The sequence below is a fragment of the Urocampus carinirostris genome, chromosome 11 (assembly GCF_059441175.1).
Source record: "Urocampus carinirostris isolate Australia breed hairy pipefish chromosome 11, RoL_Ucar_1.0, whole genome shotgun sequence".
In the NCBI taxonomy this organism is placed as follows: domain Eukaryota; kingdom Metazoa; phylum Chordata; class Actinopteri; order Syngnathiformes; family Syngnathidae; genus Urocampus; species Urocampus carinirostris.
In genome coordinates this window covers 29,172,414-29,197,248 of record NC_142359.1, presented here as the reverse complement: position 1 = coordinate 29,197,248, position 24,835 = coordinate 29,172,414, and the positions used below count along the sequence as shown (strand labels likewise).

Genomic DNA, 24,835 nt, shown 5'->3' with positions numbered 1-24,835 from the left:
CACAGGGGAAAAAACTGTGATATTTAATGCAGTGAGAAATTCTCAGGGTGGAAAGTCGATAAAGTGCATGATTAATGCACCTCATGTCACTTTTGAGAAAGTGCTACTGTAATATTCTCCATAAAGGTCAGGCCACTTAAACCTGAGATGTTTGCATGTTGCTAGCTCTTTAATCAGAATTTTTAGTCGTTTGCTTTTCAGGCTTGCACGTAGTGCCTAGGGCATCAACAAAATAATTGAAAGGCATATCAGAATCAGATTTTGAGCAAAGACGTTTGGACAAAAGCTGCTTAGGGTGACTGAGCCTTAAGTAAGTAACCTGAGCTGTGCCTTTTTAAAAAGGAAAGGTGTTTGCTACCCTTGTTTTGCACATGTTGAAGTGTCCCTCGGTGTGGAGTGTACCTTGCCAAAGTATGAACCATACCAACCACAACCAGACCTGCGGTAGGGAATGCTCAGCAGCAACTACTTTCTGAGAGTATTCGGGAATATAATACCTAGAACAGAACCTGCTGGTTTCCTACAACAGGCCACAGTGGAGAGTATACTGGCATCGCTGTGTGGTATGCCAGGAGAATGGCAGTACACAGAAAAACCTTAGAGTGTCATCAACACAGCCAGAATGCTTGTCAAAATAGGGTATGTATCGATAAAATACCTTTTTATGCTAGTAAGTGAAATGGACATAAATGTGGCTCAGAGAACCAGTTAATATTTACAGTAGCTCACTTCACAAATAAGTTAAACTTTAGATGAATTGTCTTTTCCTTGGCCCCCACCCACCTTAAATAATTTTTTGTGTTGGTGGGATCAATAAAGATAATAATTATAAAAATGATCATGACAACTGATAATAATCGTTATTAACAATATAATACTACTGTACATTATTTCGCCTCCTTATTTCCGTCTACAAATAAACAGACTCCTAAAATGATTTGCACTACGGCCGTTAGCCTCTGAACTTTTGATTGATACCACTCGAGGCCAATAGCAGGCTTTTTTCACTTGTCCACATCCTGCATTAGGCCTGTGTATTCAAATTAGACGCCAAAATAAATGTGCGTAACGCCACTCGTAATTCATTTTTATGCTCCATTATGATGTGCAGGTGTGGACAAACATGAATGACTTCTAGAACGAGAAGTCAAACATTTAAAACTTTCAAAATGTCTAAAGAAAATGGCCAAAGTAAAATGCACTGTAGCACTGTAGTAGGTTTTAGTGTTGTAATCTGGTCATCTTTAAATGACCACTTTTGTAAAGACCTCAACCTACTCTTGGAAAAATGTGTCAAATACAATGTTTATTTTTTCAGATTTTGATCAAACTTGACAAAGTAACAGGTAAGGCTTTAAGCTATTGTCTCACCTGGTTTGCCGCTAAGATGCCCATGCTACACTTCAGGCATTTGATTGTGAAAAAAAAAATCAGGCGATAAGAATGAAAACCTATTTCTGTGTGTTACAACTCAGATTAATCAATGTTAGTAGCAGTGATTATTTCATAATGTGTTACCTTTCAAAAGAGACCAAAACCGTCCATATTTTCCCGGCGTTTCAAGAACAGCATTCAATTTACTTTGGGTATGTTTTCGATTGAGATTTTAGGCGAAGAAAATCAGGAACATTAAAGAGCTAATGGCTTGCAGTTACAGCCGCCAACAAAAAAAATAATTGTGTTGCCTAAAATTGTGATTTGTGCACCCTTTACACAACTGCTGGGCATGTTGTTTTTGTAAATTGCGACTCTAAAAACGCAATTCAACATGCAAATCTTCTCACTGCTACCCTGCTGTATCGGGTCAACAATGCACTTGCATCCTGTGCGGATCAGGTGATGTAGGCTGGTAAAGAAAAGGATGGGGACCACAGCATACATTATCTTATCAAAGACAATTCTAATTTTAGTTATTCTTGTACCCGCAGTCGAGGGAACGTGCACTCCCCGGATGAACTGAATGATGAGGGGCAGGGCGACGAGGAGGAAGGGCCATGCGACGAGGAGGACGAGCCGGGCGTCGAGGACGATGAGGATGAAAACGACGACGAGGACGACGAGCCGGGCGAGGACGATGGTGTCCGACTGGAGGCTGGGCTCAAGCTGGAAGAATTGAAGGGGCGACGCGAGGATGCAGAGTGCAATGAATTTCAGCGCATGCGGCAGAAGCAGCAGGAGGCCGAGGCTCAGCTGGAGGAGCTCAAGAGGAAGCGAGAGGAGAGGAGGAGAGTGTTAGAGGAGGAGGAGATGCAGAGGAAACTGGAGGAGGCTGAGAGGAAAGCCAGAGAGGAAGTAAGATTTGATCAACGACAATAATGGAAATGTTTCACCAGGACTAATGTTTCATCAGGGCTAATCACATTTTCCTCATAATTACCGTATAAATGCGCAGATTTTTTTAGGTCATTATTGTGGGGAAAAGTGGCAATACAACTCATTAAATCACAATTAAATTAGATGTTGTCCCTTCTCAACACAACCAGAATGGGGCCGATTGACTCTACAGGAAGAAGAGATCGGTGAGGGGAAGCATGTGTACACGGGACGATCGTAGACTATTGGGTGGCTATGCCTGGCTGTTTTCTTTTTTTCTTTCCCATTATCGCTTACTTTTTTGCGACCTTACAACCCCTTCGACTCTATTGTGTTTTCCACTTTTCCTCATTATCTTTCTTCTAAACTATTATTAAGGGAAAACAAAGGCAAAAATAACGCACAAAATCACAATTAACTGAGATGTAGTTTCTCTCAACACAAGAGAAATCGCGCCGATTGACTGAACAAGAAGATTATATCAGGCCGGGGGCAGGGGGAGGATTGGCGAATGAGGACACCGCACAGCCATGGGCCATTAGATGGCTTGGATGGCTATACCTGTCTTAAGCCCCATTGTTTTCATTTTGTTTGATGCACATTTTTTAAATCAGGGTTTGTTTGAGTTGAAAAAATTGCCTTCGGTATTCTTTGGCGCTAGTAAGATTACGAAATGAAAAACCATTAAAATTACAATAGTTATTACCCCACTCCCTTCTCGCTCTAAGTTCTATATCCCCATTATATGTGTGTCTTGCTAATGAGGGCTTTTGATTTGTAATTAAAAAAAAGGCCTGGAGATAGAGGGAGACTAATTAAACAAGTCTAGGCGTCACCGAGAAGGGCGACGTGCCATTAAGCGCCGTCCTTTCAATAAGTGCATGTAAAAATTGCTTTTTTGTTAGAAAGGACAGTTCAGAGTGCATGAAAATTGGTTCAACAGATAAGTTTGAAGGATCAGCTTGTAGTTTGACACATGTGGTTTACAGTAAAAGGAATGTTTACTAATGAACTATATTCTAAAACCTGAATATTCATGTGGTTTGGCCCATGACGTGTTCCAGAGAGCTCACCTGTACCCACTATGCAGTAATTAACTCTTTAGAAAATATATAGAAAAGACTTTAAACAATAACATTTCAGTTAAAGGCTAACTCGTGGGGCGGGAACCTTTCTGACCCAAAGAGCCATAATAGCCAAATATTTTGATTTTTTTTAAAAAAGGGTTTAATTTTTTTTTTTTTTTTTTTTTTTTTGGTGGCGAGCCATACCATATATTTTTATCACAGATTTCAGCAAAACCGCCAAACCTGCTCCCCAGACAAGATCTAAATTTTCAGCGCATTTGATTTCTTTGTGTAATGTTAGATTATTTGATAAAGCGTAGACTATAATTTTAGAGCATGTGTCTCATATCAACAAAATATAAACTGGTCTCCCTGCCGCTATTAAGACCGTTGAGGCTCATTTTGATTTGAATTCATATCATGAACAAAGGTTTCAAAACAAGGTGCAAGCAGAGTTCTTTTGCAAATATGTCACATAATACTGCAAACAAGGACACTGACGTATTTAACCTGCGTGCAGACGGCGCTGGACAAACAGAAGTGAGCTGGGTGTATTGCTTTGCCCACCACTACCGCTGACCCAATCAAGTTGTTTTGTATGGCTGATGTTTCTGGCTGTTCAGATTTTCTGTGGGTCATAATCTTTAAAGTGTCTAAACAGTGAACATAAATTGCTTAATGAGCTTCTGTATAAGGGATTCCATAGTCACAAAACGGGGTCTGTTGGTTTGACACCTAAACTGTAAACGGTAGTGAGTAGCATGCTCTTTACTTACTGAATCGAAGAATTTATGCTGTTAGCGTTTCGTTACATATGTGCACAAATGTCTCAACTCTGCACCTATCAGAATTGGAACGCTACAATTGAGATTTGCGTGAGTATCATTTTATCTCCGAGCCACATGTACTCATGAAAGGAGCCATACATGGCTCGTGAGCCATTGGTTACAGTCCCCTGGTCTAACTACTTACGCCAGAGATTTTTGCGCTATCAAAGTTGAGCTAAACAGTGGTTTCATAGCGGTTGTTAAGTTCTAAGCCTTAACGCTAGCATTAAGTGTCTTATAAGTATCTGCTAAACTCACTACACATTTTTTCTACTCTCTGTCTCCAACCCCTGGCTTAAAGTCATGATTGCAGCCTCAGTCAGCTCATTCCTCAAGTACTAATATTTCTTTTTTTCATCTATTGGGGTATTGGTCTGTTGTTTGGGTTTCATATAAAACTGAACAGCCCCCCCCTCATTTATTTCCGCCTAAGCGACTGCAACTCATTGTCTTCAATCGCCTAATGCTTCGAGCAGGGGCTGGCAGAGCACATGTTTAATGAGGAGGAGCTTCTGGTCCACAATTACTGCGATAAACGTGAAAATTTAGTTAAAAAAAAACTCGACAAGCATTTGAAAAACTAGTTTAACTAGGTCAATTACAGTTCTAGCTTTACGATAATTATAATTAGCACCCATGCTGTGTGCTTAAACGTTTTGAGCAACTTATGGGTGTAAACCTCAAACACCTCCAAAATTTATAGCATTTTTTAAACCTTTTTTTCCTTCATAAAAGTACAGGATGGGCCTAAATATGATGAAAAACACTTAATGAAAATAAAAGGGAAAACAAAAAAACAAAAACAACAATGCACTGTCTTGAAGTGGTTCAGTCCATTTGATTCTTAGCACCCCTCTCACCCTCTCTCAGCCCCTCTTTAGCTTAACTAATGTTACTTGGAGCATCACAGCAGAATCTGTTAAGGCTCCGGTGTATTACGTTCAGAGTATTTTCTTCATCGGTTATGTTAAACAACTATTTTACCACCAAATACCATGACTTTGTTATCATCAACAGAAATTAGTCTTCTTTTTAGCAGCGTTGAATCAAATGCAACAATGATTAGCCTACTTTAATTGTTGAATGTGTGATGTAGAGGTAGAAACTGTGCATGGCGTATTTTTATAGTGTTTCTGCTAACAACAAATTATAGTGTGATGTTCGCAAATGGACTTGAAAGTGCTATATAAATCCAGAACATTTACATTTATATTTTAGGGTCGCGGGAGTGCTGGAGCCCACCCCAGTTTACTTCGGGCAGTGGGCAAGGGACACCCTGGACTGGTTTCCAGGCAGTCGCAGGACACACAGAGACAAACAACTCACTCGCTCATTCACACCTAGGGACAATATGAACTGGCCAATTAACCTGACATGCATGTTTTTGGAATGTGGGAGGCAACCGGAGTACCCAGAGGAACCCCACGCAAGCACGAGGAGAACATGCAAACTCCACACAGGAAGGTTCGATCTCATGACCTCAGAACTGTGCCGCACACGTGTTAACCACTGCGCCGCCGGTCCTCCCCCTAAACAGTTTTGAATTATCCATAATCACTTTAAGTGAAATGCAAAACATTTTTTAACCAGCCAGACGCTTTGGGTGATAAGCACCCCCAAAGAACTGAACCTAAAATCGCCCCTGGAACAACATAGTGTGAGCTCACAAAATACTACTTGCATGTAACTTAAGGAAACACACCAGGAACATCAAACAAAAAAACTGCATTAGCTTAATGCTAATGTAAATGATCACATATGTTGCATTTCGCTTTAATCTGGCTTTTAACATTTATATTGTTTCCGTTTCAAACACAAATGTTGTCTACTGTACTGTAAAATCAACTTCAGAAATTACATTTATAATAGATATGGGTCATGAAATATAGCAAAGGAACATGACCTACAAATATGTTTTCCCTGTTTGTGGTTCAGGAGGAGAAAAGGAAGATGAGGGAGGAAATTGAGCGGAGGAGGGCGGAGGCGGCCGAGAAGCGGCAAAAAGTGGAAGACCCGATCGACAGCGAAGAAAAACCCTTCAAATGTGTCAGCCCACGCGGTTCTTCGCTCAAGGTCAGTCAGGTTTTCGCCCTTTGTCGTCAGTCCACAACACACATGTCATTCATCTTTTTTTATTTTATTCCAACCTTACCTCAGATCTAGCTTTAGTTTGTCATGTACACTGTGCATACTAACAACTGGCTTTGTTTGTGCATATGTAATATATATACATAAAGCGTATGTACCGTAAGCAGTGGGGAAAACTGACCAGAGTTGCATCCTCTGTGGTGCTCCGACAACCCAGGCGGTTACGAAATCCGTGAACTTAAGCGTATACAACTATGCAGTACGACACGTAACTGAGTTTGTGCATTACTGTGCATGTGCACTCTTCCATGTCCAAAGTATTTTGAAGCTGCTAATTGCTAATGTGGAAAATGCAGAATGGAGACAGCTTTTTGCGTTAGTGGCTCCACCCCCATTCGCTTATCCGATCAGAAGGGGCAGGGTGGGTAGCATCAGAAACCGAGGGTAGGAGAGGGAGGATAAGGCTCGGCTTGGCTGCGCCTCCAATAAGTAAACAGGCAGATACCGATATCCGCAAATCCTCAAATATCGGTGCAGATAAACAGCCCGCTCAACAATCAGTCCACCTCTCGTATTCATCCGTGGAAACTAAATCCATGCTGCGAAGAGAATCGCTATCTGAGGAATAAACACCATCCTGGATGAGGGTTCTTTTCACATTAAGGGGACAGTTTGTATTCCAGGCAATGTCTGACCTTTAGATGAAATTCACCGTTTTAAAGTCAAAAAGGTTGACCTATGTTATTAGTATAGATCAGGGGTGGCAAATAAGTTTGACACAAATAGCCGAAATGTTTAACTGTGAGAGTCAAAGAGCCACACCACGCACTTGAGACTGTCTTTTTACCTGGCTTTTTAAGGTGCTCAATTTTTGCTTGGGTAGTTCAGTACCTTTGGGGAATTCTGTGTCAATATTAGCATGGGCTGTGCTAAGATTACTAAAGATTTGAAGTCTTGAAATGGGATATAGTTGTACTGCATAATAAACAGAGTGATTTGCCATTCCGTTCAACAAAAAAGTAAGCATCTTCACGTTCTTCCTAAAATGCCCTGTGATCATCTTCATATTTCCGTTTCGCTTTGCATTTTGCCATTTTGACCATCAGGGCAACAGTCTGCACGCTCATGAAATGTTTACCTAATTTCCCGGCATTAGACGTAACCTACGCAGATGATTGGCAGTCAGTTATCTGTCCGGAACAGCAAAAAAAAACAACAAATCTGCCAAATTAATTTCAAAATATTATTCATTATTTGTTATTAACTCTGATGGATTCAAGTGTGTTAAAGAGGGGAAAAAACTAAACATGAAACGAGGCAAAGAGCCACAGTATATGGAAAATATGATGATTCAAAGAGCCGCATTCTTGTTGGCCAAGAGCCGCATGCGACTCTAGAGCCGCGTGTTCGCCACCCCTGGTATAGATCATTGGGGAAAATTTGAAAAAAAAAGGTTTGTGAGATATCCCAGAGTTAATCATCCGTTTGAGGTGGTATGTTTGTATTAAAATCAGTATCACACGGGCAAGAGTACTGTATTTTGTAACGGACATTCGATTTGATCTCATTATGACATCATTTTTCTTCACTGTACCACAGACTTATGCTCGAGAATGTAAGTCATCCTGAAAGATAAACGGTGAAAAGAACGACAAAGAAAATAACTTAAGTGTATCTGATGATGAATCAGACTTTGAACAACATGAAATAAATACAATGTTATGTTGGTGTTGTGTTCATAGTTGTCAAAAAAATATGTAAATCAAGGCTGCATGTATTCAACAATATTTGTCACTTTCAATGCTGAGTTTGAGCTGAGAAAAAGTAAAACACAATTTTATACCGATTTTTAATCACTTAACGTTCCTGTAAAAATCCCAGCCCAATACGTACCCAAAGTAAAAAAGTTGTTCTTAAACCATTTGGAGAATATGGACAGTTTTGGTCTCTTTTGAAAGGGAAGAAGTTTTTTCCCAATGTGAAATATTCCCTGCTACTATTATCGAGTAATCTTTTTGGAAGACACATTTATGGAAGGTTTCTAGTTGCCTGATTATTTTTTTTTTTTAATTTTGGAAAAAAAATACCTTTAACTGAGTGTAGCACGGTGGGACAAAACAGGTGGGACAATAGCTTGAAGCCTTACCTGGTACCTTGTCAAATGTAATCACAATCTGAAAAACAAAACATTATTTTACATTTTTTTATGTTTAAGCGTTTTAAGTTTAGGCATTTCCAAAAGTGGCCATTTAGAGACAAGGAGTTAACAACAATAGAACCTTTGCAAATGTGTATTTTACTTTGGCCAATTTTTTAGACATTGTGAAATAGTTGTGAATGTTTGACTTTTCTTTCCAGGTGTCAATCAAAATGTCAGAGGCTAACAGATATACTGAAAGTCATCTGATGAGTCTGTTTACTTTTAATGGGGAGTTTTTGAACAAAACGAACAAATTACAAGAAGAAACTTTGAACAAAGCAGACATGCTTTTAGGCGGATGTCTTATCTGTCGGCATTATCGTGTGTTTTGGAGTTGATATTTTACACGGTTGGATCCACTAGACTCTTGCGTATATAAGGAGGCCATGGTTGCGTACTTTTATTGAATTTGATGACTGCAAGATGACGTCTAAGGAGAGTTACGCCGGCTTTATAGTTTTCAGGTATCTTATTTCAGACAGATCGTGATTTTTCTGTGATAAGTATATTTTGAAATGGTCATCATATCTCAAGTCAAGAGTTCAAGCTTTCCAATGATTTGTATTTCAGTGACGGGTACAGACGCATATTTGTTTACGTCAAGTTGATCAAAAATCAGGGGTGCATTATACTCAAATACCACACCCTTCTCACCTTTTTAAGCTCTGTCTTAATTTCTAGCCTGGCATTAGTTGACCACTAGATGTCGCTGTATTGTGTAGTGCAACCGGAAACACATGCTAAAAAAACAAAAGGGAGAATACAAACTTCTGAGTCTAGAAGTGACCAAACTGCACCATCTTTTTTTATTATTTCCCCCTTAAAAAATGTCAAGCCATTCGTAAGGTTTTTGATTACTCGTAGCGGCAAAATGGCAAATCATGCTATCTCTAAGTGAGGCTCATGCTATGTAAAATAAGGGCCAATTTCTCGACCGAGAGGTTTTTTTTCAATGCACGTTTATATTATTGTGCATTTCTTTTTGTTTATTATTAATATAATATTATTGAATTAGTATATTGTTTTTCTATGCGAGGAGGTGCTAAATAATACAACGGCCACCAATAATGCACATGGCAAGAAAAGATAGCGATAGAGACAGGATTACTTTAATGCCTTTCGCATGGCCGCAGCTGTTGAGAATGTAACGGAGAATGGGGAATTTCCTGTTGATGGTATTTTGGGAACTCCCATATTGGTCTGTAATAGAGCAAAAAAGAGAACAAGAGGGAGATAAATTGGTGTCCCTTATGTTTTTTTTTATGTGTGTCTACATCATAAACAGTCCTCTGAGATTCCCACAAGCAGCAATCAAAAAATGGTCGCTGTGTTTTTTCTTTGTGTGTGTGTAATCTTGGTGTTACTGGGAAAAATAATGTGTGCTGTTGTTTGTAGGTCAGCAGACTGCTCTTAGAAGGCACCGTTTGTTCTTAAGGTTCATTGGCTGCATTTGCAAAGCTATTTATGAGGACAAACACTTGACTAGTTCTTGACAACTGACAGCAAAGTGTTCCTGTGTGAAAGTTTGCCTAGTTATTTCCGGGTTTTTTTTTCTTTTCAGATTGGAGAGCGTGCCGAGTTTCTCAATAAGTCAGCACAGAAAAGGTAAAACCAAGAAAACACCTCACATCAATAAATAAGCTCTTATGTGCGCTCATAAAACTCCACACTGCTAATTGGACGAAGATGAATGTAAACGGCCGTTGGCTAGTTATACAATTTTCAGGCAAGTTTTGATATTTTCCATTGCAACAGCACAGTAAAGGCGTCCCCTTCTCCAGTGGTGTCCAAGATTGACAACAGACTGGAGCAGTACACCTCAGCCGCTCAGGTAAGAGTTTTTTTCCCCCGTCTGTAATAATGTATGCCATATTTTACAGACTGTAAGGTTCACCCAAAAAAACTCAAATTAGCAAAAATGTGAATGTGCGCTTTATAATCCAGTGCGCCTCTGAGTGAGAGTAAAAAGTATTTGATCCCTTGCTGATTTTATTGATTTGCCCTACTAATAAAGATATGATGAATCTATACTTTCAATTATAGACGTATTCTAACACGAATTTACAAAATATTAAAAAAGTAAATCAAGAACATAGCCTGAAAGAAAATATTTTAATTCATTCTAATTTCATTGAGGGAAGAAAGTATAAAATCCTCTTGTATGTATTGGGAATTATGGCTTCCATAGACCAGTTAGACACCCCAATCAACTCTTTAACTGAATTCAAGAAACAAGACCTTAGAGACTGGATTCTTGACCTGCACAAATCTGGAATGGGCTACAAAAATATTAGCAAGATTCTAGGATTAAAGTAAAAACTGTTGGTGCAATTGTGAGAAAGTTTCAAGAAATATAACATGACCATCAAAAAACCTCCGTCTGGTTCTGCAAAGAAGATTTCATCCCGTGGGGTGGCAATGATCATGAGAACTGTAAAGAATCATCCTGTCACCACTCAGCAGGAATTGGTGAATGACTTTAAGGCAGCTGTGTGCCCAAAGTCTCTAGAAAGACTACTTGCAACACGTTGCACGGCTATGGATTAAAATCCTGCAGTGCCAAAAAGGTACCCTTGCTTAAGGAGGCGCATGTGGCAGCCAGCCTAAAGTATCCCAATGATCACTACAAAGGTGCAAAAAGTGATTGGCAGAAGGTTCTGTGGTCAGAGGAGATTAAAATAGAACTATTTGGTCTAAACTCAACCCGTCATGTGTGGAGGAAGAAAAATGTTGCAGATGACACCAAAAAGACTGCCGAGCGTCTAGCATGGATTTGGAAACCCCTTGTTTTGTGACGTTTCTCTGCCAAAGACACAGGACTACTTAACCGTATCAGTGGGAAGATTGATGGAGCCATGTACCAAGCAGTTCTGAGGGACAAGCTCCTCCCCTCTGCCAGCAAGCTAAAAATGGGCTTTGATCGGGTCTTTCAATGACAACGACCCGAAGCATACAGCAAAGGGGCAACCAAGGAGTGTCTCAAGAAGATCCACATTAAGGTCATGAAGTGGCCCAGCCAGTCTCCAAACCTCAATCCACTTATTAATCTATGCAATGAGCTGAAGGTCGAAGTTGGCAAGCAACAATCTACCAACCTTAATGATATAGAGAAGATATGCTAAGAAGAGTAGGCCAAAATATCCCCTGACATGTGTGCTAACCCTGTGGTTAACTACCACAAACATCTGACCTCTGTCCTTGCAAACAAAGGCTTTGTCACCAAGTATTATGTTATTTTAGCTCGTGGGATCGAATACCTCAATTATATATAAATCAATACTCTTCCATACAGCTGTGCCGGGGTAAGCTGTATGGAAGAGTCTTGATTAAGAGAGTGAGAGGAAGAACAGATGAGGTGGTGATAGAGGAGCAGAATCATTTCAGGAAAGGAAGAGCATGTGTGGATCATGTTTGTTTGGCTTTCATGGACTTGGAAAAGGCGTAGGACGGAGTCAATAGAGAGGCGTTGTGGCAGGTAAAGGTAATGAATGGAGTGGGTGGAAAGTTGTTGGAAGCATTTTAGAGTTTTTATGTGAACAACATAGCATATGTAAGAGTAGGGAGTGAGATAAGTGAGTGGTTCCCTGTGTTGACTCGTGTGGGACAGGGGTGTGTGATGTCGCCATAGCTGTTTAATGTGTACATAGATGGTGTGGTGAGAGATGTAAATGCAAGAGCATTTGGCAGAGGTGTAGAGTTGATGGATAACAGTGGAACGGTGTGGCAGGTAAGTCATTTGTTGTTTGCAGATGACAGCGCTTGTGGCTGATTCTGAGGAAAAGTTGCGACGGTAATGGAGTTTGGAAGAGTGCATGATAGGTGTAGGTTATGTGTGAATATTTGGAAAGTAAGATGACCAAGTGTGAATGTGATGGAGTGGGCATGGCGTTGGAAATAAGGTTGAATGGGCAGGTGCTGGAAGAAGTTGAAAGCTTTAGGTACTGAGGTTGAGATGTGGCTGCAGTTGGTGGAATGGAGTGCTAGGTATTGCACAGATTGAATCAAGCAAGGTTTTAGGTACTCTGAGGAGAGTGATAAGTAATAAGAGTATGAGTATGGATGTTAAGAGAGGACTGTATAAGTGAGTGTGCTGACTGTTTGTATGGTGCAGAGACTTGGAGCCTGATTTGAGAAGGAAATTAAATGTTTTTTATATAAAGTATTTGAGGAGTTAGTTAGGCGTGACAAGATTGTATAGATTGAGAAATGAAAGTGTGAGAGACAGAACTGGAGTAGTAGTGGAACTGAGAAAGCGTGTGAATTAGAGAATACTCTGTTGGTATGGTGTCCCGTTTCATCTGGAGGGACGAAAGCATAACCAACTTGGGTGGCGAGGTGCTCAACTTTTTTGGGTGTTTGGGCACTTGAGTTGGCCATAGTCAATTTTTTTGTGTTTTGCTACTTAAAATATATTATTTGAAGCTATTTTCTAGATTTTTATTTTGATGTTTTGTCTCTGTTAGAATGTATCTATAATTAAAGGAATAGAATCATCATGTCTTTAGTGTCCTCTGGAAAGACACTGAATCCCTAATGCCCCCAATAAGCAAGTAGGCGCCTTGCATGGCTGACTTCCTATTGGTGTGTGTGTGTGTGTGTGTGTGTGTGTGTGTGTGTGTGTGTGTGTGTGTGTGTGTGTGTGTGTGTGTGTGTGTGTGTGTGTGTGTGTGTGTGTGTGTGTGTGAAGCACATTGTAAAGCACATTGTAAAGCGCTTTGGGAGGTCTTCATTGAATGAAAAGCGCTATATAAATGCTGACCATTTTATTGGGCAAATCAACAAAATCAGAAAAGGATCTCATACTTTTTACTCTCACTGTGAATGTGAACATAATTGGAAATGCGTTACAGTATTTGTGCAATTATTAATCTAACCCTACATACAATACTTGAAAAGGCATTAGATCTTATTTTATGCAATATTATGCAATTGTGATCAGTGATATATTTCAGCTGACCAATCAATGCACGAATACAGTACTTATTCATTTTTTGATGCAACTCTAACCCTTACTGCAGTTTAAAATCCATGCACCTTCCACCAGTCTGGTGCGCTTTCGATATAAAGAAAATATCACCAAAAATATTTTTGGGGGGTGCGCCTTATACTGCGGAAAAAAGGGTATTTTTCTATGTAGCAATTTTTCTTGTGTTTATTATGTTTTGCCACATAATGAGGTCCACTTTCTGCAAAATCTACATAATATGAATAATTATCCGACTAATCGTTTCAATAGTTGGTGACTAGTCGACTATTAAAAAGAGTATTTACCTGGAGCCTTATTTTGGTGGCAAGAATATGTTCCATCTGTTAAAAATCTGCGCCTACTTTGTCTCCGCAGCGGGAGAACAAGGAGTTGCGAATCCCACGCTCGGGCGCCACGGACATTCCGGCGGTGACCGACAGCATCCGGAATATAAAGAGCATGTGGGAAAAAGGCAGTGTGTTCAGCGCGCCGGGAAGCAGCAGCAGCAGCAGCTTCAAGGTAAAAGGCTTCCTGGATGCTGTTTTCCGGCACCGTCCGCTTACCTTCCGCATCGGCCCAAACAGGAAGCCACCGTGATCAACCCGGGCGTGGCGGGCCGCATCAACGATTGGCTGAATAAAACTCCCGAGAGCGGCAAGACCACGGGAGGGAGGCCGACGGTAGGTCGTCGCCATGGTAACACCTCACATAACTTCAAACTAAGAGTCTGGATGCATTTTTCCCTTGGTTGAGCATCACTCCAATATGTCAAGCTGAGGGTGCCAGAAAAGTATTTAGCTTGAATAATACTACCACAAAAAAAAAAATCTGTCTATTTATAAATTCCCCACATGTCTATGATGCAGTGTTGTCATATTACTTTGCCCAATTCAATCATCCATGGCGAAAACAAAAAGAATGCCTTTTTAATAAAAACTTGCGTGTTTTAGTGACATCTGCTGGCTTCCGTGATTATAGCATTCAGAACATTTATGTAGATCAGGGGTGTCAAACTCATTTTAACTAAGGGGGCCACACGATAGAACAAACATTCTCTCGGGGGCCGGACTAGTAGATTAGAGAGAAAGAAAAAAGAGAAAGAAATGAGAGAAGGAGAGGGACAGAAAAGTAGAGTGTGGGACAAAGAAAGAGAGAGAGAGAGAAGAGCGAGAGAGAGAATGTGAGATACAAAATAGATAAAACGAGAAATTGTGAGAAAGGCGCAACGAGAGAGAAAGAACAAAATCCAAAGAGAATGAGAGGAGAGAAAGACAGAAGGGGAGAAAGAGAACGGCAAAGCAAGAAAGAGGGAAAGAGAGAAAAAAAACTGAAAGGAGAGCAAAAGAAGGTAAAAAGACAGAGAAAGAGACTAAAAGGAACAAAGAGAGAAAAAGAGAAAGCGAAAGAAAGAAATACAAGTACATCATTTGGGTGAGGTACCTGGCTTTGTTAACATTAAGTGGATATATTTCAACCTGCTGTTCATTTTTCTCTTGCGCTTCTCTGAGCATTGCCTCGCAGGCTGGATTCAATCCCCTAGAGGGACTGATCCGGCTCGGGGGCCGCCTGTTTGATAGCCCTGATTTGGCCCGTCTTTTTCAAAATGCTCCAATACAACGTTGAACAACGTGGCACTTTTAAATAAAAATGAAAAAATACTAAAACATCTTTTGAACAATAATACAGTCGAACCTGTATAGACGAGCTAAATTTGTTCCGGGATCGTGCTCGTCCATCAAATTTCTCGTGTAACGATCACATTTTTCTGATATGAAATAATTGAAAACTAATTAATCCGTTCCCGCCTCCCAAAAGCATCACAGTTAATCCTAAATAGCCATAATAAACATCGTCCTGATCACGAAAACCACACTCAAATAGTAAATTGAACATAAAAATACAGTAATAAGACATTTATTTTCTTTTATTTGCAAAAACCTTTCCTTAGCTTTGTAACCTCGACTCACTACTTCCCCATGCCGGGTCAAAGAGTCCTTCCTCTTTTTGAATTTTCTAAATCCATTCTGGTTGTACCCGACGCTGGCTCAAATGGAACTCCTTGTAGATAGCGGTTTCTGCCCTCCGTGAGGTTATCTCCCACTAGCTCCTTGTAACTAAAGTCTCCATCTTGTCATCAATATTGATTTGTGATTTTAAAAGAACATAGCTTTATAGCCATGATGACATATTTCTGTTTCAATAGCGTACAAATAGGACATGTTGACCAATCGTATTCTTTGGCTAGGTCACTCGCCCAAACACCACACCACGCTCATGATTGTCTATGATTTCCTGCCACATTTCATTGATCAAATCAATCCTTTTTTTTTTCTTATTTTCAGAAAACACCATTACCTGTCTCTGTCTAATGTCACAAAAAGTAAATGCAATACGTAATAACCAACTTGCTGCGTAATATAAACAAGGGTGCGGGATCAAGCGTCTGATAGTGGGAAGTGCATGTATAAACTGGGACAAAGCTGATGGTGGCAGTCAGTGGTTTCGAGCGGTCTCTAGTGGTAGCCCCTAGGAATGCTCTTTAATTGGATTTTCGCTCATACATCAAGCAAGAAATCTCGGATATCAAAATTCTAGTGTCTAGGGGGGCTCGTATACAGAGCTATGACTGTACTCATCAATTTTGCTCTTTAATGTTTTGTTTCCACTGAACTGTTTGAAATGTACACGCCACATCAAACGCAGTGTTAAATTTATTGTGACCATTAGATTATATGTAATAATTTCCCCCGGGACACCAAACAAGGTCTTATGATGCTCAAATGTATTGCAGTACACTGGTTGGAAAAGACTAGTCTAAATGATTTCCATTAGTGTGGTGGCAACCACGAAATATGTGTATTTTCTTCCGTCTTTGGTATTCAGCTCCAATACCTTAAACTCAATTGCCTTCAAAAGGCACATTTGTAAATACAGCTATTCTAGAGAGTTCACTGCACTTTAAGAAGACAAGTCCATGAAAACAGAGAAACTCAGGTCAGAGATGAAAATAAACAGGGATTTTTTTTTTTAAATCAGTCCATTGTACAAAAATACAAAAGTTGCATGAAATAAGTAAGGAAAACATTACTCAAGCAAACACTTTGGTCTGACGTAGACCAAAGTGAATATTTTTGTAATTTCAAGTGTGACCATTTCTCCCATTTTTCTTATAAATTTTGCAATAGGTGAGCGTCTTAAGTGCCTAGGATTAAGTTTTTATTATTCTGCTTATTTTCCAGGACCTGAAGCCCGTGGACGTGACCAACAAGAGGAGTTTATGGGAAAACAAAGGCTCCTCTCCAGCAAAGGTACGCTTGAGTGAAGCACAATTCTCTCATTCTCTGTTCTGATAGTCAATTTTTGCTTTTGTTTTCTTCTCCTTAAAGAATTCACATAGCTAGTCGACACATTCGTTATAATCTGGAAAAAGCCTGCAGAGGTAAAAATAATACTTATGTTTCACACCTTGCTGCCCTGTGTTCACATGTTTGCTTTTTGTATTTTCAAGTTTTAACTGAGTTACAGTAGACCCCCAGCATACACATAAATCCATTTTGAGGTGGAGATGGTAGAGTGAAATCTGATTTCGTGGGGATAGAAACTTCAAGTCAAGTCACATTTATTTATATAGCACTTAATCACAAAAATGTCTCAAAGGACTGCACAGGATTACAATTACACAAGTACCTGATCTTAAACCAACATGCGGGCAAGGAACAACTCAAAACTTCAGCGTGAGGAAAAAGAGAAACCTTGAGAAAGGACCTCACAAGTGGTAATCCCCCTTCCAGGGTGACCAGGGTGAATCACAATTAGCATTACTATACACAAGCATAGTAAACACTAAGTAACATGTTGAAAATTTGTCCGGAAAGTGCATGACAGCAGCGAGACCCCCAGCCTGTAAACTAGTCAAGAAAGTCTATGACGGCCACGCAGTTTCCCATCTCTGTCAGCTGGTCCATGCAGGCATTAGATCTTTGCTTCAAACCAATGGTAATTAGTTCTGAACCCTCCGCTAGACAAGATAGAAACAAAAAAATGAATAAAAGGCTACATATTAATGACTAATTATGTGTAATATAATTGATTAGGATTGAGTAACACTCCAAATAAATTTACATGAAGAAGAAAAATGTTATTCACTTTTGGTTTGACTTGAGCTCATCAAGTGAAGTAGCGGGTGGATGCAGAGTAAAGGAGACGCCAATGATGGACTAAAAATGAAACTGATTTTAAAACTTCTACTTTCGTTTATGCTTATAGAAGATTTCCATTATTAAATTGCCTCATTTTTTAATGGTAGTCCTGATGGTCAACTTGTGTTTCTTCTATATTTCTTGAAAATCACAAGCTTCGTTTCCAATGTTATCATGGTTTTGCTGCAAGAATTGGGACCCATAACAGATAATTACAGTCAAAACAAAACTGTAGGATAATAGTCTCGATCATCGATGAGTTACAGCCATGAAACTTGGCAAAAGTACCGATTCGTTTGCCCTCTTATTTTCTGATAATCACAAGCTTCATTACAACAGTTATTATGTTTCTGCTTCACCCTTTAGCATGGGACCCATTGTAAATAAATACACTACAAAGAATACAGCATTGTATTGCCAATTGGAAAGTCTATACGAGGCACACGGGATTCCGACCAAGAAGGAGAGAGGCATTGTGGGAGGTAGTTCAGCTAAGAGCATATCAACATTTTCATGATGCTGTGTCGTAAACCAATTGCAGACCAGCAATCTATATGACATCGACCAATAGCAGACGGGTATCTCCAAAGCGTTTCTCAACATACACACGAACATCGCAAAATTTAAATTTTCAAAGTCTTTGGGCATGCAAAATAACTTGCTCGTGTCTTATGCTAGGGGAAATGCTGAAAAAAACGTATTTCACACTGTAAAATGCAAACGTCCTGAGGCACTTTGCCCCTATCTTGGAGGTCACCTATAGTTAAATACAAGTCATAGATTTTATAGGCTTGTTTCTTAGACAGGTTTACTGTTAAACATCAACAGTCATTAGCGTAACTCACGGACCCCCGACAAAACCAACAAGACGCCAGCTAAGTGTAAATTCTGTCTCGTAAAAGGGAAATCCAAAGTACAGTATATACGATTGAGTTTGTCTAACTCTGAGCTTTTCACCACGTTGGCCTTTTCGCTTCCAGGAAGCACAAATCTGTTCCACTTGCACTCTGCTTTGGCTTTTTATTGCCTTAATGGAGCCATTCTTTACACCATCTGCTTCCAATGGGGTCTGGGGGAGTAGTAGGGGGGTGGGGCTTTGTGGGACGATCATCACCTTGTGTCACATTTCTTTCCTTGCTGGGATCATTTGATGGTGAAGTTGTCCATCGGATGGACAAATGTGATTTTTGGTCGCTTCTGTTTTTTGCATTGCAGGGTGCAGGAAGAGGGGAGACCAAATCATTCACCAATGGTGAGAAGACTTTGTTTTTCTTGTTCTTTTTTTAAAGGGGATATTGTCTATTATTTAGTGCTTCTATTGCCAAATACTAAGACTCTCTACGCCAGTTTTTTTTCTATGAAAACTACAAAAATTCCAAACATAAATATCAAACAATTCTCAATTCTATGTCGACTTAGCACCATCTGCTGAAGTCTTTCATTGATAGCAGGTTGAATGTGCGTTTTTTTAAAATTATCATTTGGAAATGATGAAATGACTTGTGATTACGTTGTCTAAAATCCACTTTTGACTTAAAAATGTCGCTTTTAAATGCTACTACGAAAACAATTTTTAAATCTGAAAATTGGCTTTAATCATTCTGAAATAGGAATTTCATCTCTGTCAGCTCTGGATATAATAGTAACAAAATATTATAATGAAGAGATTATTATTTAGGAGTAGTAGCCATGTTTTACAGATATTAAGGAATTTAGTATATAAACTTGTATAGTTGAGTATCTGAAAAATATTTATCAAAAATCTCTAATTTTAATTGATATAGAATTTATAGAAAATGACTTGAAAAAGCAATACCCTTCTGTTTTAAATCATCCAAGAAGGCGGCCACTTTCGACCTAAAAATGAAACTCTTAAATTATACGACGAAAGCATTTCCAAAGTCTTAAGATTGTCCTTTGTCATTCTGAAATGTGATTTTCAATGTTTAGCAACCACACAATACAGCCACATCTATTGGTCAAATAATACACACAGTCACTTTAATATGGAGAGTTTGACCTAAAATACTCTGAACTCAACATAAAAGCTAACTGAGCTATTTCAATTGTTGCTTCTAATTAAGCCAGTGAAGGCAATTTTAGTTATGCTTAACGGATCGCAGAAGTATCAAGGTACTAAAACCTATCGTACTGGCAAGTACTTATTTGATTTTGTGCAAAAAATATTGATATATCTTGTTAATCCACACAGATTTCATATTATATATATATATATATATATATATATATATATATATATATATATATATATGATATTGTTTTCCTTTCCCCTTTTTTATAATTTAATTTGTGTTTTTGTTTAAAAGGAACCGTGTGTATAATTGACCACTAGATGTTGCTGTAATGTGTAGGGTAGGGGTCTCCAACGTTGTGCCCGCGGGCACCAGGTAGCCCCTACCCAAGAGCACCTAAATAGCCCTCGGAATGGTTCTGAAAATAGCTCACTAATGATAGGTTCGTGATTTTCTAGGAAAGTGGATTTCTATCTGGCATGAGAAATTATTGACATCAGATTATTTGAAACCAATGTTTTAGTAGGTCACTGTGCTTATTTGTAACCTTACTTATAATTACAATCTAACAATAACAGAATAATAACATTGTACCAAATAATAATATAATTTGCTATTCTATAAATGCACTTCGAATTTGTAGCCCTTTGCGCTAATCAGTCTCAGCCTCAAAAAGGTTGGCGACCCCTGGTGTAGTCCAACTGTAAACGAGTGCTTAAAGAAGCACCAGGAATATAACAAAATATGGAGACTCAGTGACCAAAAAGCACCGTTTTCTTCTCATTTTTTGCACAATCTTTTGTGAATAAGGAAAAAAGGAAAGGAAAGACGGAATAAAAAAAGTTAAAAAAAGGATAGAATAAAGAAAAAAGTAAATCGGTAAAGACCAAAAAAGAAAATTAGAAAAAGCTAGAAAAAAAAGATGAAAATGAAGAAAGACAAAGGGAACAAGAAAGAATAACGGAAAAGAAAGGAAAGGGAAATGAAAGAAACGATGAAAAAAGGAAAGAAACTGAGAAAAATGATTGGAAAAAAATACAGCTTCCTATACATGTGCCTCATGTTATGTCATGTAATTATTTTTTTTACCACTAGGTGTGATAAATAATACACCCTTTTGAGCAGTTTTGTCACTTTAAGTCTCTGTAGTTTGTATTCTTTGTTCTAGTGTTTGCATATTACACAATTGTATTGACTTTAATTTGTGTTTGCTCCCCAGGTATGGGCTACTAATGTCCAGGAGGAGTCCTAAAAAGCCAGAGCCTCGACAATCCAAGACTGGCTTAATGACCCAAAAAAAAAAAACACGACTACAATCCCAAAGAGGGATCCCAAGAAGAAAAAAAAAACGACAGCAACATCACTCAGTTTTTTGTACGCTGGCCATTTGGTGCCTTTGCACGTTTCTATTTGCTTTCTAAAAGAAAACCGAATGCTGTGAAAATTGGATGTTAACGAAAAAAGATAATTGCAGTGAAGTTGAAGAGAAGATTTAGCGATAACATTTCCCCGGTCGATCAACTCTTCGTCAACAACCGTTCCATCTTCTTCTATTTTTTTTTTTTTTTTATTTATATTTCAAAAGCTTCACACTTGATTGTTTTTATTGCAACCACTTCAGGATTAGGAATGTAAGCACTTGTAGGATTTAGCTTGAGTCACGTTTATTATGTCTGGGTAATGTATGTTAACATATATGGTCATCATACGGTATCTTAACAGCCTTATACTATTTTACTTTCTTTTTTGTATTCATGAACATTCCGCCAACGAGCAGTGTTGACTATACAGTGCCAAGTGAAAGTGTTGCCCCCCTTAAACCCTTTTGTCATATTGCCACATTTTTTGCCACTGACCTAAAGCTAAAAAAACAACTTTTTTCAACTTGAGATTTTATTTACAACAAAAACTGAAAAGTAGGTGTTGCCAAATTATTGGCCCCTTGTTCTCTCAGCTCAGCCAACTGACTCCAGAAGTTCCCTGATGACTTCTGAATGATCCAATGTCAACCCAAATGACTAACAATGACAGTGCACCCATGTGTCTATATGTCTCCGTTTAAATGCACCTGCTCTGTGATAGTATCAAAGGAGAACGGAACATTCTTGAGACCAAAGAACACACCAGGCTTGTCTGGGATAAAATTGTGAAAATGTTCAAGCAGGAATGGGATACAAGAACATTTTGCAACATTTAAACATCTCCAGAAGCACTGTGCAAGCAAAAATGGAAAGAGCATTAAACTATTGCACCTACCAAAACTTGATTGTCCCTCTAAATTTCCGGCAAAAATAAGGAGAAAACTCATCAGAGAAGCAACAGAGATGCCCATTATCTTATTCGAAGACCTGAAGTAATACACAGCTGAATTAGGACAACTTTGTGCTTGAGACAACTATTAGTCGTACTCTGCATAAATTTGCCCTTTGTGAAAGAATACCATAAAAAGGCGCATTTGAGGTTTCGGAGGAAGCCAGATGGGAGACACAAATAAAATGTGGAATAAGGTGCTCTGGTCAGATGAGACAAAAATTCAACTATTTGGGCTGAATTCAAAGCGTAGGAGTAACTCGGTACATCCCTGAATACACCATCCTCACTGTCAAACATGGAGGTGGCACCATCATGCTGTCTGGTTAGCTTGTTTTTAGCAGGGATTAGAAAGATTGTAAGAAATGATGGGGCTATGGATGGTGCCAAATACAGGGCGATTCTGTCCAAAAATATCTTGGGAGTCTGCAAAAGACCTGATAATAAGGTGCAAGTTTACCTTCCAACAGGACCACAACGCGAAACATAAGCAATATCTATAATGTAAAGATGTAAAACTAACAATGTAAAGGTGTCAGAATAGCCAAGCTAAAGCCCAGACCTTAATCCTATAAAGCATTTGTGGAAAGATCTGAAAATGCTGTACACAATTGATCACGATTAAACTTGAAGGAACTTGAGCTTTTGTAAGAATTATTGGGCAAATATGTCTGTTTCAGGAAGTGCAAAACTTGTGAGACATACCCAAAAGATTTGTGGCTGTGATCGCAGCAAAAGTAGGTTGTACAAAGTATGTCAAGGAGGGGCTTATATTTTTGCACTGCCTACTGTTTTTTTACTTTTTTGGGGGGAGGAACAATATAAAATACTTAATTGTTATTTTTTCCACAATTGTTTCTCACATGTTGCTTAAAAAATATTTTGAGCTTTCCATCCGTAAGTTTAAAGCCAGAAATATGGCGATAAGTCAAAAAATTCTTGGAGGAGCAATGCTTACGCAAGGCACCGTACATAAGGCAATTACCTACTTTTTAATTACGCTCTTATTTATATTTGTAGCTTCAAACATTCCTCTCTAAAGCAGGTGCACAAGATGCCTTCAAACGTTATAAATGAAGGCGAAAGGCCGGGAAGCCTTTTTTTGTTTTACTTTAGAAATAGAAATGTTTTTGCTTTTATGCACGCTCTAGCAGAAATCAGGGTGCCTCTCGCGTCCAAGGACGAGCCACTATGTACTTTATCCGGCCTTATGATTGCAACGGGAAGGAAAAATTTTGACGTGAAAGTTTTTGAACAAGGATTTTCTCAGTTTCAGCTCATCCCGATCGATTTGTGTTCCCGCTCCAGACAATCAACATTCCAAGGCCTCACAAAAGAGCGGGAGAGGCTTGACCAAAACGATTTCATGAATGTGTTTTCTTCCTTTTTTGTTGATGTTTCTTTTATATTTCCTTTTTTTAACCAGAAATGTTGTGTAAGTGATTCAACACACCGTTGTCATTTGTCGTCCCTGTGAAGAACATTCCCGATGTCGTGCACGCTTTCAAAAGTGGATGTGTGATGTTTATGCATTGTACCACGGAGACAACAACGGAATAAAGGCATTGAGAGTCGTCAACCTTATGTTTGCTATTTTCTTTTAGGAATTAGAATTGTCTTTATTGTTGTAAATTGCTTTCAATCATATGTATTCATTTGTTTAGAATTTAATTCGGTGGTTACTGATTTGGCCAGCAAGTGATGCTTCACTCAAAAATTAGTTTTAAAGTACAGTAGCCTCATAATGTGTCTAGCAATTATCATGAAGGAATCAATTCTGTAAATCTATTGTATTTTTAGCTTTAAATAATCGTTTTTGAAGTTTATATGGATAAGGATTGATCAGTTTAAATGTAAAACAATATAAACTGTAATAAATAATGCACGTGGTTTGAAGGAAGATTGAATCCCATCCACTTTTAAGGAGTCTAATTGACCCTCTGTTCTTCTTAGCATCATTTGGCCCAAAAAAAAAAGGCCGGCGACCCACTTTTTGGTCCTGAACCACCGGTTGAGAATCACTGGCCTTGGTCATAAGTGCTTCAGAACAATTACGCCATTTAAAATAGTGTAATGACATTAGGGGCAACATATTTCCAAAGAGTCAAGTCAAAACATGTTTATTTGTATAGCTTTTAATCACAAGACGTCTCAAATGGCTACACAGAAGAGGCTATTACACCACCCCCTGATCTAAAACCTACACAAGGGCAAGGAAAAACTAAACCTTAGCATGAGGAAAATGAAGAAACCTTGAGAAGAGACTGCATATAAGGTAATCTAAGTTTAGATTCAATTTGTGTGATACCACTGAGAGAAAATATAAATAAAACCCATTCTATACGTAGGCAAGATATACATTCTTCATAAAGATGTGCGCTTGTTTAGGGTGGTGATGGCCGAGGGGAAGACAATACTTCAGTTTTTGCAAACATGCGTTAAAAAAGACACAAATAATAATATAAAAACATCAAGTTTAGAATAAAAGTACAAAGTATAAGCCGGAATCTAAATTGAGCAGCTTTACATTGATCTGAAAGGGGGGTGGGAGTGGGTTGAGCAGGGAGAGAGTTCAGAGTCCTCACAGCCTGATGGAAAAAGATGTCCTTGGGTCTGTTGGTTCTGGCTCTTAGACTGCAGTCTTTTCCCTGACTGGGCAGGGAAGAGCTCATGATTTTGGGGCTGTGTTCATGAGTATGTCAGGTTTTCCTGTTGGAACCTAAGCTTCGGGCATACTATGCCGTGATGCTATATGCTTTAAGCTTCATTGAAAAATAAAAAAGAAGTAAACATTGGATTTGTTTATTTTGCGCGGATTGATGAATATTGCTT

The 24,835-nt window shown here is 38.9% G+C and overlaps 1 protein-coding gene across 5 annotated transcripts in view; it reads left to right on the top strand.

Annotated features, from left to right (window-relative positions):
* cald1a (caldesmon 1a) overlaps nt 1–23,587 on the top strand; it is an 87,743-nt gene extending 64,156 nt beyond the window's left edge. For 4 of the 5 annotated variants that reach the window (XM_088346827.1, XM_088346824.1, XM_088346825.1 and 1 more), the window contains 9 exons: nt 1,929–2,292; nt 6,143–6,280; nt 10,057–10,100; nt 10,251–10,326; nt 13,837–13,980; nt 14,046–14,141; nt 16,701–16,769; nt 18,876–18,912; nt 20,913–23,587. In XM_088346827.1, the coding sequence (XP_088202953.1) occupies nt 1,929–2,292; nt 6,143–6,280; nt 10,057–10,100; nt 10,251–10,326; nt 13,837–13,980; nt 14,046–14,141; nt 16,701–16,769; nt 18,876–18,912; nt 20,913–20,926 (982 nt within the window). In that variant the 3' untranslated portion in view covers nt 20,927–23,587. Of the gene's footprint in view, nt 1–1,928; nt 2,293–6,142; nt 6,281–10,056; nt 10,101–10,250; nt 10,327–13,836; nt 13,981–14,045; nt 14,142–16,700; nt 16,770–16,847; nt 16,901–18,875; nt 18,913–20,912 lie in introns of all 5 variants that reach the window. The other variant, XR_015851957.1, reaches the window with a different exon arrangement.
* Nucleotides 23,588–24,835: the final 1,248 nt, after the last annotated feature.